The 19767-nt window shown below is 29.1% G+C and overlaps 1 protein-coding gene across 2 annotated transcripts in view; it reads right to left on the bottom strand.

The window, feature by feature from the left end:
* Window positions 1-19767, bottom strand: part of LOC119678030 (serine-rich adhesin for platelets) — a 155524-nt gene that overhangs the window by 6947 nt on the left and 128810 nt on the right. For both annotated transcript variants that reach the window (XM_038089664.1, XM_038089665.1), the window contains 2 exons: window positions 13405-14156; window positions 9754-9921 (listed from right to left, as the gene is read on the bottom strand). In XM_038089664.1, coding sequence (XP_037945592.1) covers window positions 9754-9921; window positions 13405-14059 — 823 coding nt within the window. In that variant the 5' untranslated portion in view covers window positions 14060-14156. The remainder of the gene's footprint in view (window positions 1-9753; window positions 9922-13404; window positions 14157-19767) is intronic.

Here is a 19767-nt window from a genome sequence, read left to right as displayed (position 1 = left end):
TTAACGAGTTATAGACGCACATTAAGGCGTTCAGCTGGCGTGGCTTATATTAGCTTTTATAGCGGTTTTATGATAAAATGCGATTTGCCTGTAAATCGTAATCGGCCATCATAAACTCTACATAGGTGAGTGGGCGTATTATTAGTATAAGTTATGGTTTAAGCCGTATGCAAATCTTGTAGACTGACACATAAATATGCAAAGAAGTTATAAAAACGAAACTATTATAACTGTTAAGAGCAATAATTTTATTGAATTCTTAATAGCTTTGAACTTCGACGAAAGTTCTTATAATAGTCTAGCGTATCAGTGTTGATGTCAGTGAAGCAATTTCTTAACACTTATAGATCGATAATAAATTTTATGAAAAGAAAGTGGATCACAGTAAGAAACCTTTAATTACATTAATAAGTACATTAATTCAGATTAAAATTGAATTAAAATCGTCAAAATATTATAGAATGATAAATTATCTTTCAATTTTCTCATTCTTTTTCAATACAGTTCTAGTGCCTTTGACTATATGTCTGCTTTCTAAAAATTTGCACCATTTAGTTTATTTTAGTACCATTCATCTTCTCTTCACACATACACAAGTTGATGTTATACCTTCCTAATTTACATAAGGCTGCAATTGTTAAATTTCAATACTATTCCATATAAATGAAGCAAGAAATAAGGCCCATAAAACAAGAAAGGGGAAAGTAAGTCAAGAAGAAAGAAAACGAAAAAAATTTCAAGGAGATGGATATCGGATCGGAAACTTATGTCTATCTTCAATACTGTAAAATCAGAGACCGACATTTTTTAGTATAAAAAGTTTACTGACGTCGCATAGGATCTCTTTATTGGAATCTGAAAACTCTTTCATTTCATATTCTATTATATTCACTATTTATAGCGATAATGAATGAGTAACGATAAAAAGGATTACAACATTAATAACAATAAATAATGGTTCTTCCTGGGTGAGCCAATTATCGCAGAGAATGCACCCTTAGTTGGCAGTTAGGGGAAAATTTTCGAGATATGGATGGAAATGCTATATATTTCTCACGGGTAATAGAGGCTGGCGACATTAAAATTCTTCAATGAACCGCCAAATATTCAGGCAGAATGTAGAAGAAAAAGTGTCAGACGAACTAAAATGTACAATGGCTGCTCTTACACTTGATACTTGTCCAAAGTAAGTCACTAACCCAAAATGAAAAGCAGTCTTTTCACGTGCTCACTCATCGAAATATACGTTTTCCAATCTTCTAAAAATGACATGGATTGAAATGTAAATGGAACAGTTACTCGAATGTAAATGGAAGAGTGAAACCGTACAATTCAGGTAATGAAGCTCTATGTCCCACTAAGGGAAATGGAAACTAAGCCACTAAGCTAAACTCAATTCAGAATTTCTATCGATACCTTATACATAATAATATTAATATATTTGTTAAAAATGTATATTGTAAAAAAGTGAAATGAGTCTCAAATTAAAAATTTTAAAAATTTAATTCCAGTAAGGAGATCCTATTTTTGCATTTTTGGTGCTGTTACCTGATACTTTTATTTTTGATTATTTTAATATACATGTCTAAACTAAACCGATTATGGGACTTATTTCAAATGAATTAGTACAGCGAGTTACTTTTAATGTGTAATTTTAAATATATATTAATTTTTTTAGTGCAACCAGTTAGGAATTTTTTATAACTGACGTTTTTCTCCAGTCCTTACCTCTACTAAAGAACGATTTGCGACGTATCGTTTTTTTACATACTTTTAGATTATTAATTTTCTGCATCACAATTGCATTTATCTTTGAAGTTAATGTGCAATAATAATTATTAACGAAACTTAAATTTTATATGTAACAATCGAAATAGAAATAACACTTTTTTGTTGCCGAACGACATCGTGTAAAACTAAGTCCTTTTTTGCATTTTCCACAGTAAATAAAACCCGAAATATATACCACATTTTTATAAATAAATAATTAAAAGTAGCGAATCGTTGGTTTAAGCGTGTAGAAGTCACGAGTGAAAACACTGAACTGAACTAATGAATAGAAAAAAAATTAAAATTAAACTAAGTTATGTGTTGTTATCAGTGGTTGAAAAACTTTATATACATACATATTACTTTCTATATAAAATGTATATATAAAATATTTCTGGCAATTGATAGCAAAATCAACGATTTTGCACTTGCAACATCGCAAATCAAGTCAAACGGTCAAAAGTTTTACCTTTGCAGAGATGATTGGAATTTTTATTTGGCAATCATTTTGTCGAAAACTATTTTCTATTTTTTATATATTTTATACAGAAAAATTATATGCAAATTATTGTTTATATTTTAGTTAAATTTTAATAAAAAATTATCTTCATATTAAAAGTTCGTTGGTGTCTTGCAGCGAGTGATTTGGCTGTCAGCTCTCTGTCGAATAAGATAAGATATTTTATTTATTTATATATATTTTTGCTTAATTATAGTTAATTTATTAAATTGCTGAAAGCTCTACTTCAACCTATTTGGCTTGTAAAGTATTTCGAAATCCACGCACCCATCATCATTAAGTATCAATGTCAATCTTGACATATTGTTTGACAGATTTCTATTGGGATTAGCATTCCACTGAGTCTACCTGAGGAAAATCGCTACTGGCAACCGAAGTGTGTTGTACAAATTAACAATATTTGATTTGTAATTATGCTTGATTACATAAAGTTATGTACTCATAGTTGAAACTGGTCAAACTCCGACTTTATTTAATCTTGCCTCAAGGAGTAATACAAGAAGCAGTTTAATGAAATTATTTTCTTAAAACGGTCAAAAATAATTCTTCTGTAAGAATATATTGTATACTTTATATTATATTTTGATTTTATGTATAAAATTAATATTTTTATATAGAAATAAAATAAATATTACTTAAGCCTTAAAGTAAGAAACATGAATAAAAGTAAGCCTAACCTCAAATATTCTTCAAAGAGAAATTTTTCTTACTGACTTTCTTCCACTTTCTTTTTAAAATAAAATCTTATATATACATCTATTTTATAAATCTTATACATATACATCTATACACAAATACATTATACATACATCTGGAAAATATATTCAACAAATTCTAATAATTCGTCGATATTTAAAGTTTCAATCCTTAATTTAAAAATAGATAGACTAGCTTGTATAGTAAAGTTTTCGATCTGATATATAAAAACAGATTATTTTAGGAATTGTTTAATTTAATTTAACAGTAAATATTTATTTTATGGTTAGAGCTAGAATGCAATTAATATCGGAAACAATAAATCCCTTTCGGTGTCTTAAGTGTACTTCGTACCACTGCTTTAATCAACGCACCACTGCTTTAAATCGATTGTAAGAAAACGAGGTATTAACGTTAATACAGCCACATTTCTTTCTGATAACTTCATGACATAAACTCATTAAACTCGTCTTTAAAGACGATTTGTGATGCAATTATAATTATTTTAAAGCTGCAAGCTACTATAGATACCTAGAGAATTTTGTCTCATTCAGTAGTAAATTATAAGGTGGTTGCCTAGGATAGGGGCCCGCTAAACTCTGTTTTTTTCTTAAAAACAATTTTTAATCAATGTTTATAATTTTTTTAATGCAACTATGGTATGATATATGATATATTAGAAAATCATTAAAAAAAATCTTTGTTGACGCTGTCTCCGGAAATAATACTTTAAGTACATTTTCTATTTGTAAAAATGAATACTACAATGTTCAATGATCTATGCTACACAAAAGTTTAACTCTATCTTGTATAGCTAAGGATCAAGAGGTCCTAACTTAATTCAAATATTACTGAAATATCATCAAATTTCTACCAATAAATAACTAATAGAGGTTGTTCACTACAATTACAAAAAATGTCATTTATATGTCATTTCGAGAACTGGTGAAGTTATTTGGTTTTATTAGACACGCTGACAGAAATTACATCGCCAGATCGACTGATCTTGTCATGATGATCGAGTATATGTATGAGTTACAGCGTTCCATGGCAGTGATGTTTGTGAACTCCTATTTGAATTCTTTATAAATTATGAAGGATTTTCTTAGGACAGGTCTTCATAAAATTAATCAAGCCATATTTTTACTTTAATTGTTTTTTTTTAGCATTATAAAAGAGAGACTTCAATGTCTCCCTCATTGCATTGCAAATATTTTAAAGTTTCGAAAGATATATACTATAGACAAATAAATTAAACATAAGGTTAAACAATTCAATAAATAAAGAAGTTTGGAATTTTAATCTCAGTACTTAAATGAAATGACTTCAATTCTAAACTATTGTATATTATAATCGCTGATGTGTATTCAATCCTTTGGATTAGTTTGTAATTATAAAATGAAACTTTATTGTGGAATTTATGTATTCGCAAGAAATAGTTTAATTTCAATAAATGGAGTGAGTAATAAGTGTGCATATGGAAGTGCTAAAAAGTCGTTTCAATAACGGAGCTGAAGAATGTACAAGCCAAATCAGATGATTCCTTGAATGAGTCCATACAAAAATGCTAACTGAGGTGTGCAAGTACTTTTATTTGCGCCAAGAATTTATTATTGCTGCAGTTAACCTTGAGAGGAAACTATATAAATATTATGCAGAAATATAATCAAAATATAAAATTGTATTTCTGCAGATTGTTGTTATTGCATTTTAATATAATCTAAGCGTATCAATACTTTACAGCCACAAAGAAAGAAGAACTAAATTTGTATCTTAAAGTCCGCTTCTATGGATGAATGCAAAGCATAAGGCGTCATGCATTTAATCTGTTGTATGCGTCAGTTACGGATGTTACTAGTATAACTTACGAGTATATGAAGCACTGGCACAAGAAAAAAATTATAAAACTTTTATTTGCTTCAATGTAATTTTCTTATATTCTTTTTATATAATTTACTAGGAAAATTCAGAGTTCTTCATCATTTATTTCAGATTATCGCCGACTTACTTCTCTTGAATTGAACTGGAAAAGCAACAAATCGTTAAATTTAAAGTACGTGATCGTAACTTGTAATATCGCTTTTGTATCTTTTTCTTAATATTATTGTCTTGCCAGAAAGCTTCACTCCAAAGTATTGAATTAATTTTATTTTTATTTTTATTTTTATTTTTATTTTCATTTTCACAAAAATTGATCGCAACAATTTAAAAGAGTTGATTTGGTTTGATTACCAACATCCGATTCACATAGTACATTTCTTCTGGTGCCAATTGATTACAATTCAACGAATTTTGTTGGAATAAAAAAAAAAAAATTGAAAAATAATCTGAAACATGCCAAAAACTGCATACTTAAGTCTTAGAGGAATTTAAATATTAAATAAATATATATAAGAAATATGAATGCAATATTCAGTAAAAAATAATATTTACATGTAAATAATTTTGGTAGATTTATTTAGTATATAATACCAAAATAATATATTTTGTAATATAATAAAAAACATAAACCATATATATATTATATATTAAGTTCTTATGAGTATAAGAGACAGTGGCGTAACTACATTTTTTAGGCCCTTAAGCAAATTCTAACTAAGGGCCTCCTACTAACATCTATTTATACCCTTTACACGAAAAAGTGTAAAAAGGGTATATTAGACTTGTCAAGATTTTCGTAACGCATTAAAGGAAACGTCGTAAATACCAAAAAGTATATAACAGTATATGTATATATATACTTTTTCAGTTTAAACTACTCTCTCAGCTTTTGAATTCTTCGAATGAAACTTTACACACATACTTTTCGGGAGCAGACCCTGTTTACCATTTGATTTGATTGAAATTGGCCTACTAATTCTTATAGATGTATGTATTTTTATTTTTCTTGACAAATTTTTCCAATACTTTATTCATCATTTATATGTCGATGATATTAATTTTAATTGTATATTAGACAGTGTATGTCTAATACAATTCGAAAAGATTGCATCTTATAAAATGTTAAAGATGTATCTATTATTATTGTCCTTTTTGAATTTGAATTTGAAGTTGTGCTTGTTTTTATTATCTGCTTACTTTTATGAATTTTCTTCACTGTATTGTGGCTATGATTAGATACATGTATCATCTTTATGATTCATTTTCGCAGTTAAGTAGTTTTAGTTTTAATTTAAAAATTCTATTATTTACAATTAAACAGTAAGTAACTAACTAAGTAACCTCGGGTTAAATCGGGTATAAAGTCAAAATACTCCCAGAAGTAAAAAACAGATAACAGCCTAAATGTATGCATTCTTTTCGTCTGTTTTTAATTATTAACGAAGTTAGCAAGTATTGTATTTTCTTAGGTTATTAGCTACAGAGCCAAACGGATGTTAATTCTAATAATAAATCGTAGCTGTATACTTAGATCAGAGATTAGGTTACACGGGCGAACTCTGGTGGATCCACTTACGCATTTTGGCCCATTGCGTTACCGTATATGAAGGAAAAACTCGGGGTTCAAAACCACCTAGAACCTTTAGCGAAGCCTAAAATGCTTTTTAATGTTAGTTCATGCAATTGATCAAAATCCTCAAGAAAAGGGACTCTCAAAGTGTTGAGTCACCGCCGTGCATAGCTGTGTACAAAATATTTATAAAAAAAATTATCTCTCAAGCTCAGAGAGTAGATTTGAAAAAGGAATTCAAATCGAAACACTACATGACCAACGTTTCAGCAAAGCTCAGTTTGAAAAGTTCTACTTTAAATTATCAAATGCATTATATACTTCATTTTATTTTTCTACGTCATTTTATATATAAAAATCTATAGTAAAATGGTAGTTTGTCTCGAAACAAAAGAATGTTTAAACATAATGAGAATTATAAATTAAAGATTAAGTAAATTATTGAAGCAGGATCAACAAAAGCATTCACAGTGGTTTCTAATTTTCAAACGAATATTAAATACTTCTTACCTTGCTCTCTCTCTAAATTTAATTAAGTTCAAAAAAATTTGTAATTAATGTTATGTGAATAAATATGAATCAATTAATCTGATTTCTTTATTTCAAAATAACTTAAATATGACCAGAAAAGATACCCAGATATTATAACCAATATAATCAGTATATACTATGAATTGTGTAACTTATATATATTACACTTTTCTCTTTTTGATGGACTGCTTTATATTTTTGGGTCATATAATAAGTATTTACCGTTTTCTTGTAGATTTTTAAATAAAAATTTACTTTATTAAATGTATTATAATTCATTGACTAAATATTTTAAAAGACCTTTAAATTAAAAAAAAATATATTTTTGGCAATGAAAATATTTACATAGGAGGTCAATTTAACTATTAATGTCCAAATAATTACCATATATATATATAAGTTCCATTTTTATGGGTTTATTGTTCTATTGAACAATTGTGTTGCTATATATTATTATGTTAGACATATATAAATATGAAATATAAACTTAAATGTTATAAAAAAGTAATATTTAACAATATAAAAGCAAAGTTCATATAAAATTTTTAATGTTCATTATTTCAGCAAAATTCTATTCTATATCGGCTGTTCTCAGAAAAATGACCAATAGGCCCATAAAAATCAGACTTATAATTAGTAGTTTGGTGAAATTATTTAGTTATTAGTTATTTTCTGCTTTGTTTTAATTTACCTTTAATATTTTTTGCTGCTTTGAGCAAATATTTTTTCATATTTTATTTCTTTTTAGTGCTGTTAATGGCGCATTAATATAACATGTATTTGAACTAGGTTATAACTTACTGTTATAATTTAGTAGATACATTCATATGTAGTGCAACAATCTCAACTTCGAATAGTTGGATACATATGGTAAGTTTTGTATATTATATGTAGAAATTTGCTAATGGTTACATGTATTGCACTAACACTTTTTATATAGTTAATGTGTACTATATATAATAGTGCAGTATAATATATATATATATATGTTGATCCCATTCCGAGTGTTAGTGAATTTGGACACTTTTACTCTTTGATTGCTGGAGGGTTTCTGCAGAGTCCCGCCCATCTCACTGACTAATTTGTGCATTGCTCATAAGCTTCTTGATTATTCAATGACTGATCTAAGATCTGCGTACCGTCCCGTGCTGATAGTTCCTGTACGTTAATTATTAATTATTTGGTTATGAGAGTAAGTGTAATTCCAAGTGTGGTCGAAAAAAAGATTTCAACACTCAAATCTATCAAAAAGTTGATTTGATAGCACTTAACATCAAAAATTTGTTCAAAAATGGTTTCCAGTGGTACATTTTTGTTATTATGACGATAAAGCACTTTTGCTACGCTTTAAATAAATTAAGAGCATTAAGAAGAACTTTTGGAAGTTGCCCAAACTACACACATTTAATGGATCATTTGCAATTTTCTTAAAAGGCAAAGCAACCTATCGCCAAATAGATTTTATGGTGAAACCAAGTCATTAAATTTGACGCCTGTACATAAGCTGAGCTACTTTACGAGAACATAAAATGGTTAAGCTTAACCCAAGTATGGCGACGCTTAAGTTGCTATGATTTATTTTAAGCATTTACAAGCAATTGAAGATAATTAATTGTTTTTATTGTTAATTAAGAAAGTATAAAAAATTTAATTAACAATAAAATTACTTTAATCTTAGCAAAATTAATTGAAACTTAAGTTGATGGCAGATTAAACACACACTTTCGTGTCGAGTTCTTAGAAGACTCAGGAGGATAGTACTGTGCGTATAAGAGCTTTGAGTATTGTAAAGTTCAAGGTGCGTAGATGATGGTGACATGGAATAAAATTTGTTAAGGACAACAACAATATTGAGTGTTATTTTTTAGTCTATGTATCAGAAGTGTTACAAAAAATTTACATTTTAAAAATATAAAAAACCAGAAAAATTTATTCTCAGCTAACTTTTAATTAAATAAGTTATTACCTTTTTAACTAGTTTAATTTATAAAGTTAAAATATGAGGTAAATATAAATATGTGCAATTCTTGTTGTATTCAGGTGTGCTTTTCATATTTACCAACACTTAAACTGATATAAAAGTGTTGTATAGCAATAGAAAGAATTTTTTTCATAACTGTAAAGAAGTTTTTACTATTTTCAAGTGATAGAATCCAATGCTAGGAGTGTCTTAAAATAGACTATCGCATGGTTTTCAAATTCAGTTCAGTCACCCACAATGCACAGACTGTTGTTTTAATACAATTTCAATACATTTTTGTACTTGTAAATGCACATAACTTCAAACCAAAGTAAACTATTTTTATAGGCTTTGCAGTGATGGCTCTATAGTAAATACCGTATTAACCCACTTAGTTCAGTTGTTGTTAGTACATACATTTTATGGCTTGAGCGCAGATTTCCCGGTCTTCTTTATTTTATTGGCAACAATTGTCAATTGAATCACGACTAATCATTGTCAGTAATTTGATGCTAACATTAGTTTTTGCTAGTATTTCTCGCTCTAACGATTTTTGATGTCTTTACTGTGGGTTAAATTTCTTTTTATTGATATAATTTGAATTCTGTCAAAATCAAGTAGATGAAAAGCAGGGATGTAACTCGACCAACTGTAAATCAACAAAACAGCAAGACTCTTGTGAAAGTCTCAAGTAATTATACTAGTGCCACCATTCCAATCTATCAAATGTGTATTATAGTATGTTTTAACAGATGATAGGTAAATATTTCTTTTTGAGAACTTGAGAACTCTGTAAATTTTAGAGTTATTGTCAATACCACTTACCATTACGTGTTGTAGAATTTGCTGCTGTCGTTAACTGTGCAATTGTTGTTGCATTTGCAACTGGAGTTGTCGCTGTAGATGTAGTGTGCGTGGGCGTTATTTGCTTTTGGTCCTCATCTAAAATGACAACCGGCACTGCTGTAACTAATTTATAATCTGGTAAATGACCTGAAATTATTTGTAATTTTTATACATTAGTTTTTCTAAGTTAAAGATATTTTATTTAAACAATTAATAGAATTATTAGTAGTAAGTATTTGAGTTAGATTTGTGTAGAAGAAGTTTAAAATTGGGTGAAAGAAACCCTTACATATGTTTTTCGATATTTGTAATTCAAATATTTCAACTTAAGTATTAATTTTACAATATATTGTATCAGTGCCTCGGAGTTTTTGAGGAGGAGAAAATGGACTTCCACATGAAAGAACGAACTTATGGACCAGTTATCTGTTAGGCAGTTAAATTATAATTTTTTTCCATATAGTTATGTAGATATAAATAGATCAATTTAATTAAGATGTCAAAAGACTCGATCTGATTATTATCTTTGTAAAAAAATTAAAGACAAAATAATCTGTTAATTATCTTTTTCAAAATTATGAAATTCAGAGTGATGAAATGTCATATATCACTCTCAATCTCTTCACGAATTTTACTGCTCCAAATTTAATGTATAGTACAAGTTCAGAAGGCGGTTAATTAATACCATAGAAATTTTGAAGGCAGGTACTGTAGGTATAGTCTTAAGAGCTCAGATTATGATCGCTTTTGGAATTTTTTCTATAAACTTTCAGACACTTTTAGGTTTCAATATTGTTTCGTTCAATTTTTTAACCGAAATCACTTGTAAGTATATAGGAATACAAGTAAAAATTTACTTAAGATACTTTCTTTGTGTTGACCACGAAAGGTTCCATTATGTTTATTTCAAAGCGTAAGTGTATATAATTGATATAAATATAATATAACATACGTATCAATAGCGAATTCCACAAAAAAAAAAATGAATACAATTAAATACTTCTGGTAAGCGATAACAGAGACAAATATTTTCAGACAATTTTTTTAAACATTTGTAATTAAATTTTGCAATGTTAACAGTGAGTTTTCAAGTGTCAGCAAACGTTGGTCTTCGATTACAGGAACCTACGCGGAATGAAGTTAATAAACGTGCAACTTACTTCCATTCTCGTCGTAATAAGTCTTAAAGGTCTACTTATTTCAACGACGATCTTAAAAAGAAATCCAACAGTCAAATATTCAACAGAAATGAAAGCCCTAACTATGGCGAAAGAACATGAAAGTGTTGATATTTCATTAAGAGGTGTATCCGATTTAGCTGTTATTAATTCAATATACGATTTCGTTATAAATACGAAAAGCGTGACAGAAATACGGAAAATTCGGTTTTTAGCAAGATTAGAACGGCTCAAATATAAGGATATCATAAAATATGAAGTTACAGATTTAATGTATTTAGTTAAACTATTTGAGAAGGTGCACCATACTGTTGAAGAGAGTGACCAATTCAAAAATAGAAAACTACTCATCCACCTAACTGCTCTCAAGCACTCTTTAGAGACACACATATACAATATTACGCTTAATGTGTTAGCGGCGAAAGCTGTGGATGTGCATAAATTGACATCTGAGTCTACGTTTTCAAGGATAACAAAATTTTTAAGTGACCTGCCAATCGAAATTATTGTTAGACTCACAAAAGTCTGCGCAAAAAATTGGTTACCTTCAACAAATACGAACTTTTTACTTCCAATACTTAATATGCAGCATTTCAATAGATTTAAATTGTATTTGATGCAAAGTTTGTACTGGGAACTAAAGGCCCAAAGATTGTTAAATGCTACTTTATTGCATTCATTTGGTTTGGGATTAAAAGTAATAAAGAAACAGCACAGCTTCAATAAACTAACACATTTTGAAATTCATCAAATCAAAAATATGGAACAATCCTTACCGCTCTATATACGTGTATTGTACTTCAGCTCAAATGTTTGCCTAGAGAATAAGGATACGCTATTTTACCTTACTTCCACGTCAAAATTATTTAAAGATACAGATAATTTCAAAAACTTGCAACTAGGTATATCGCTGGGTGCACAAAGTCTTGCGTTTTGGAATACCATATCAACTGAAGCTGGCGATATGCTTGTTCTGACAGATGTCTTTGATAACGATATGATCTTATTTCCAAATAAAAAGTATCATAATTTTGCAGTGAATAAGACAATCAATTGGATTTTAGAAGAATATGAGAAAGGATTATACACGATTAGAAGTTCAAATCATGGTAACTACTTTTGTGTAGAAAATGGTCAGTCATTATTAAGTAAAGCCGATCATTTAGAAAAAAATTGTTTATGGATTATTAAAAACTGCACCCAATTCGCAAAAGCAGTTCAAAATAATAGTAGAATATGAGCTAATTATAAAATGAGGTGTATAAAAATGTAAAATATATTTAAATATTAAAATATAATATATTTTTAATTATATATTATTTCTAGTGTGTGACATTTTGAAACTAAGTGCATATAAGTATTACTAATGTAAACAATTATTTTATTTTATCGATAAATAAATTATTAACATAAATTATTAATTTTATCAATTTTTATTCAAGATCACATAAAGTGATATAATATTCAATATTATATGCCTAACTACTTCACTTTTCAATTTGCTTAAAGAATAGAATTGTGTTAAATGTGACATCAGGATAAGACGATATCTGGAAGGATCAAAACAAGTCGGTCAAAACCTAAAAGATTGTTTATATCTATTTTTATAGTCGTATGTTATGTTATCGTTATGGAATTTTGTAAAAATTCAGAGATATCTGCATAGATTTGAGACACTTAATTTCTTTAATGATATTACATATTCAAAGTTTTAGGACTAAATAGATTATTGCTTCGATTATTAAAATCAACTAAAGCAAAACATTTTTGGTAAGACTAATGCCCACGAAATCCAAATTTTTATGCATCCCTAGAGGTCATCTTAGTTTAATCTTGACCGCACTGACTTTAATTTTATCATTTTTGTTTGCCATTTTATAATGTCGATCAGAAACTATTATGCTCGTACTGTTGTTACTAAAGTCACACTAAATTCATGTTGTCGTTGTTGTTGTTAATGTGATCTTCAATGACAAGCGGCTGTTGATACGACAAATCAATCCATATTGGTTATATCTTAAGTGGAGCACGATGTAACACTATACTAACGATTAGATTATGTGCAACCACATTGAAATGGAGTTCCGCATCGACTGTATCACTTATGTTACAGTATAGGTAAGAGCGGTGTGCGGAGTGATCGTATCTAATATTTAACAAAATTAAGTAAGAGTGCACTATAAGAGATCTATATATATCTGAGTTGTAATAGTAAAGTATGTGAAGCCAAACACTTCCTCATATTTGTGTTGCGTATAAGTTGTGGCATTAAATTAATAGAATGAAATATTTGTGGTTGAATTTATGAGTATTTTTTGTATTTGTAGTGAGAAAGGAAGTTATTTTAAAAAGTAAATATATTTTTTTAAATATTCTAAAAAATATATTTTAAGAAAGAGATTTTTATAACCCAAAGTACCATAAATTTTATTGAATCCCAAAGCACACTTACCATTTGGTGCCATTAAAGATATCGTTGAGCCACCATTACAGACCTTATTGCTCACATTACCATTTGGCGTCAGAGAAATGCCACCATTCTTACTCTTTTCATATATGCAACTGCTTGAAGATGACGCATTGCGTTGTTGACCCATACTTTGATTACCGAATTTCTGATAGTACGGCTGAGTGACAGCTATATTATTGCTGCTGCCACCATAATTCACGTATAATGTGTTGTTGCATTTGTTGTTGTGAAAGTGTGTAGGCAATGCCGCATGACGTTGTAAGGTGGCATCATTGAGTGATGCCACTGACAATGCCGAGGGTGTTTGACGTCCACTTGCATTATGCGCTGGCGTTAAATGCAGTGGTGAGTGTGTATGTGATGAGGCGCCACTGTTACTGCTATTCACGGTGCTGGCTACGGATGGCGCACGTGGAGGCGTAAGACCACTTGTGCTTAGATTTGTGCAGCTGAGTATCATGACGGGTGAGTCATGCAGATCAGGCAGTGAAGAAGAAATTGCTGAACTGCCTGCTATCGTTTTGGTAAATTTTGAAGTACATGTTGCCACTGCTGAATTGTTAATATGCTGTGAATGGTGCGGAGATGAAGTAGTGCTATATGTATCAATGGATTTGCGTGTTTTGAAGAGACGCATAATTGTGTCTTCTAACAATTTGTAATTAACTGCTTCTCTTGGACTCCTTTAAATTTGTTCCAACTTCTGCAGTCAAACAATGAAAAATAAGTGATATCTGTAACAATAAAGAAATCTAATTAATATAAGTTACCAAATAATATAAAATCTTAAGCATGAAAACAAAGATGTGATTGCTTTCTCACAAATAATAGAGATTAGTGCTTTAAGTTTTAAAGAAATTAAAATGTATAAAAATATTAATATAAACGTAACTATTGGAAAATGTGTAAATATAATATTTAACTATGAATGATATTAGTGTTTATACTAATATTGATTAGAAATTACAAAAATATCATATCTAACTTGACTATCAAAATTAATTTAATACTTGTCCTGTATTCAGAGGACAACGACAATTACAAAATCTATAACGAGCAGAGTGAAACTTACGCCCATTTCATCTATCCGTGCAGCCCAATTGCCAGGAACACTAGTTTAGCTGACAAATACAATTCGGCTTTTATTGAACAGAATGAGGTCTGGAATTTTGTTGGGTTTGCCAATAATTTTATATAGTACGGGCTAGTTTAGGAGATTCTGCGCAGTGATACTACAATGGATCTCGTAGATCATAGTGTACCACTAATCTTTCTAATAATAAATGAATTTTTTTGTATAAAATTATGAAATTAAAATTGATCAGTATTGATGTGTTATACGAGTTTTTATAATTTGCAAAATATTTTTATAAAAATTGTTTGCATGGCCAATTATTGAAACATTCTCGATGCAACGCAACATGTTGCGCGAAGTTTTGCTTTTATTGACAACCACAACTTGTTGCAAAAACCTGTTGCGAAATTGATTTTCGATTTTTGTTTCGTTTTCTGTGTAATTTTGACAGCAGATTCACGTCATAACTAAAAATCTCAATCTCATTGAAAGTGAAAACCTGCTGCGAACGTTGATCTGAAATACTCGACTGCTATTTGCTAAATTTGCCAAGTTGCATGGGATTTCGATATGTTTTTCCATTTAAGACACTTTCTTGTCAGTTTGCGCAAAAATTGGATATGAATCTGAGGTGTGGCACTCAAACTGAGTTTTAATCTTTTTAATAATATTTTAAATATTATATTTAAACCAAATGTATTTTATAACCACAACACAACAAAAAAAAATGTTTAGGAAGATATATTATTAGTTTGATTATTTCCTTCGCTTATGCCTAAAAATTTTTATTGTATCTCAAAAGTTGAGTTGAAAACAAAGTGTAGGTGTTTGTAAATAGTTGTCAACGCATTGTCACGAAATTAGCAATAGTTTTATAGTTTTTGTTTGTAAGACAAATTTGGTAAAAGACTTCTGTCAAATTGGTACATTAGAGGTTTTTTGCAATTTTTTTTTATTTGCATCCTTGACTTTTTAGGTCACGAAGTAAGATTCGATTTCTTTGCCAAACCAAAATAATCATTAATTCTTATTCGATGGCATAAACTTGGCCCAAAATATCAAGCGAACTTATAAATTTATTAGATTATGGTAATAATTAAATTATATTTATAAGGAAAAGTTTGACAGAGACACAATTTTTATAAAAAAAATAAAGTAGGAGGATGGTATTGGACTAACATTTATATAGAATAGCCAAACACAAGATTCAAAAAACAACAAAAATTAATAACAAATAATTTGCACATGTATATTGAATTAATTTAGAACCTTTTACAGCTTAATTTTAAGTAACATATTGTATAAATACGATATGTTATGTATACATATAGTATATCTCAGTTATATGATTTTAAATTTTAAAACAATACATATACGAGTACATGTCAGGCTATTCAGACTATTGAGAATAATGTGTGGACAAGTTTATAAGCGTTGTAAGAGATGTTAGATACCACATGGTTCAAATATATTTGATCTTTGTTTATATATAATAAAAAAAACAAAAAACGAGTATGTAGCAACTTTGAACATAGATTTTTTATAGATCCAATTAGATTATACTGATAATGGGTAAACTTATATAGCATACCATTGTACTATATACAGTTAAAGCTCTCTATAGCGAACCTCCCTATAACGAATGCCTCTCTATAATGAAGTTTTGTTGAAAACACAGCGATTTTCAAATATTTGAACCGCTCTATAGCGAACCTCTTTATAACGATTTTTTCCATAGCGAATTCCTGTCTATAAAGAAGTTTTTGGCAGGCGCCCACGACTTCGTTATAGAGAGGTTTGACTATATTTTATATAGAAACATAAAACTAAACTATATATATAAAAAAACTCTATATATAAATATATATATAAATAATATATATATATTTATATATATATATATATTTAAATATATTTTATATATATAAATATATATAAATAATAAGTAAGTGATTTACAATAAGGTTGTCTGTGTCTGTGTGCAGGATTCCGAAACTACTGTAAAGTTAAATGTATCTTTAAAAATGCTTTGTAAAAGTTTTTCCAGAGAAACTGTTTTTAATTTTACCCAAGTTTTTCATTTTTCTTTTTTTTTCTACTTTAGGTTTTATTTTACGATTGAGTTTATATTGGCACTGTTGTTGTTATTGTTTTTGTTATTCTTAAGTTGAGTGCTCAAGTATATATGGCAGTTAATACCGATTTCGGTTAAAAGTAAAATAAATTACTACTACCCATATTGTTTTTATTATTATTGAAATCTGAGCTCACAAGTACAAATGTCAGTGAATATGTTTGACAAAAATCGTGTATAAAATGCATTAATTGGACTAATTATTAACTATCACTTTGTAAATTTGCAATTTCAATTTATCTTTAAAATAATCGTAAGTTGAGTATCTAAAAATAACATCTAAATGCATAGATACAAATATTTTTATGAATGCAAATACTTGAAGGTACTGAAGGTTCACATAGAAATTGCAAGAAATTATTTGACCGTTGAGAAACCAGAAAATGTTAATAGGTTGGCGCTATTAACATTTTAGCACAGATTTTCCAGTGCGATAGTGTTGGCCAAATTGGCTGAAACTATAGTTTACAACGCGATACATTCGTGTGGAAATATTATTTGTTTTTCATACCCGGCGAATAATTAACTTGCTAATGTAATTATATGCTCCAATGAGTCAAAGTGTTGCATTTTCCACAGCCCACTTTTGTTGTGTTCGCAGCTAAAATATTTTGCTTCAATTTAGTAGATAAATTTCTGATTTGACTATGAAATTATAGTCTCATTAAATGTTGAGAGCACGTTATTGACAGGAATTCAAGTTTTTAAATATGGTAATTATACATAAATTTGAGAATTTGTGATTGGCAATAGTCAACAGTTTTTTTTTTTTAATTTTGATTACTACTTCATATATGAATAAATGACATTTTTCACTTAATACTCGTAATGTTGAATAATAAAGAATTTAAATATTATTATAGTAATTCTGATAGAGCTCAAAACTGGGAACTTAATCTGATGAAGCTTGTAGGTTTTATAGGGAATAAGAATAAGACCTTAAAAAACGTGCTTGAAATTTATATTTCATAACCGATGAACAAATAAAACTTTATAATGTAGGTTGAATATTACAATTAGAAAATTAGGCTTGGAACAATACTGGAAGGGGCACAATAGATCTCTAGGACACAATGTAAATTTAATAATAATAATAATGTTGGCAGTGGTACCAATTAAAAGTGGTACAACGTTTTAACTGACTTATTAATTTCTAGATTATGTGGTATTATAAAAAGAAATATGATCTGTTATAATAAGATGAAAATAATTATAAAATATATGTAGAAGAACTTATATATTCAATTATTTTATTAGAATATAAACTTGTATTCGGTTATTTTGTCATTATAGTATCAACATTCGATTTACCTGTTAAAGTTTTCTGCTTTCTTTATAATCAATTATTACGATTACTCATTTATAAAAAATGTTTATTTCCTAATTCCAACAATCCCTAATAATTACTTATAAATAAGAAAAATTCCACTCATATCAATAAAATTTCAATTGCTCATTAATTAAATAATATCACTTGTATCCAATAAAAATTGATTGCTATAACTGCTCATTTAAATAGCAATTTTGCAATATCTGCACAAAAAGCATAAAGACTCCAAATCACATACAGAAATAAGGCCAATAATTTCAAATTAAAACCCAACCAGCCTATTGCTCCACCTTGATGTCAACATTTAACCATAAAACCCCCTGAAGTATTCGGTTGTTGTAGTTCGTGCAGTAGGCAGCTTGAGTGTGAGCTGGCGAATATGCAGCAACCGCCTAAATCCAGACTCGAAAGACAAATACATATGACGCGGCGGCTCTAGCGAAACAGCATGAACGGTAGCCCAAGCATATAAACACAACACAACTGAATATTAGTTTATGGGCGCACATCAGTTAGGAGACTGTCTGCCACTACTGTGCAGTTAGTTTATTAACGCCCTTAAGGCAGCAACATGTTGCTACCTTTCTTGCTCCTGCTGGCACATTCAACATAAACATAAACATAAACATAAACAAAATACGTAGAAATGCTCACAAATTGCGAATTTATCTTAAATGTGCAAACGAAATGAAATATATTTCAGCGTACACTAATTAATGGACATTTTTAGGGCCATCATCAACGTCAGCATCATAAAGGGCAGCAGATAGTCGTACAACGCCATGCATAAAAATGCCACATTATTGAGTCAACATAAAGAATTCCTTAAGTGAAATTGTATCTGAAATACAAATCGTTTAAGATTCGAAAAATGTCACATTAATTAAAAGGCAAACGAGATGTGGGTAAGCAAGTAGGTCGTTATGCAGCAGAAAAACATTTTGAAATAAAATTGAATGACAAACTTAAAGTTAATGCAAAACTAATAAAATTTGAGAAATTCCCAACTTCTTGACAAGCAGAAAAAAATAAGAATTATTTTAAACAAAAAAAAAAATAATATAACCACGTCTCTTGAAGAAAGATAGTAGCGTGTAACGCAAAATCAAATTAAGTGCCTAATAAACAGAGGAGCAATTGGATCTAGTTTCAAACCTAGTTTCATTTGCTTCTCATAGTCAAAATTGCTTCCTTTACTTTCCTTCACAGAAATGTATTATATTTGGCCGCGTTTAGTAGCATCTCTCAGCTAGCCACTTTAGTGGCTTGTGTCACCAGTTGGTAGTACTGAGTACCATTAAATCACTAATTCTCTTGTTGACGTATTGATATGATAGTGAATCAACCTTTAACTCTCATAGTTTAGTGACAGGGCTTCTGATAAGGTCAGTATTATTTGTTAGCATGTGGCCTCCAAACCAGCCACGCTTCGTGTGGTTATAGTAATTTCCTACTATAGCTAGATGTCGACTTGGTTATCTCTTGTTAAGGTATCTTTTTAGTAAAGATACCTACAACGTTTTTTCTGTAAAATGACTGAACGCAGTCGTTTTAATAAATAGTCATGAATAACACTACGTTTACTGTCTTGGACTATATATATTCATAATAAAAGCTATAGGATAATACTTACTTACTTATTTGGCCAACAACCCGTTACCGGGCTTCGGTCTGGTGCAAGCATAATATAATAATCCGTAAGCATAATTATAATAATAAAATAAGCAAAATAATATAATATATTATAATATATTATAATAAGCAGAATAATAAGCAAATATAATAAGCAAACCGAAATTAAGGTTC

The sequence above is a fragment of the Teleopsis dalmanni genome, chromosome 2, assembly GCF_002237135.1.
Source record: "Teleopsis dalmanni isolate 2A chromosome 2, ASM223713v2, whole genome shotgun sequence".
NCBI classification, from domain to species: Eukaryota; Metazoa; Arthropoda; class Insecta; order Diptera; family Diopsidae; genus Teleopsis; species Teleopsis dalmanni.
This window is presented reverse-complemented; position numbering and strand designations above follow the sequence as displayed.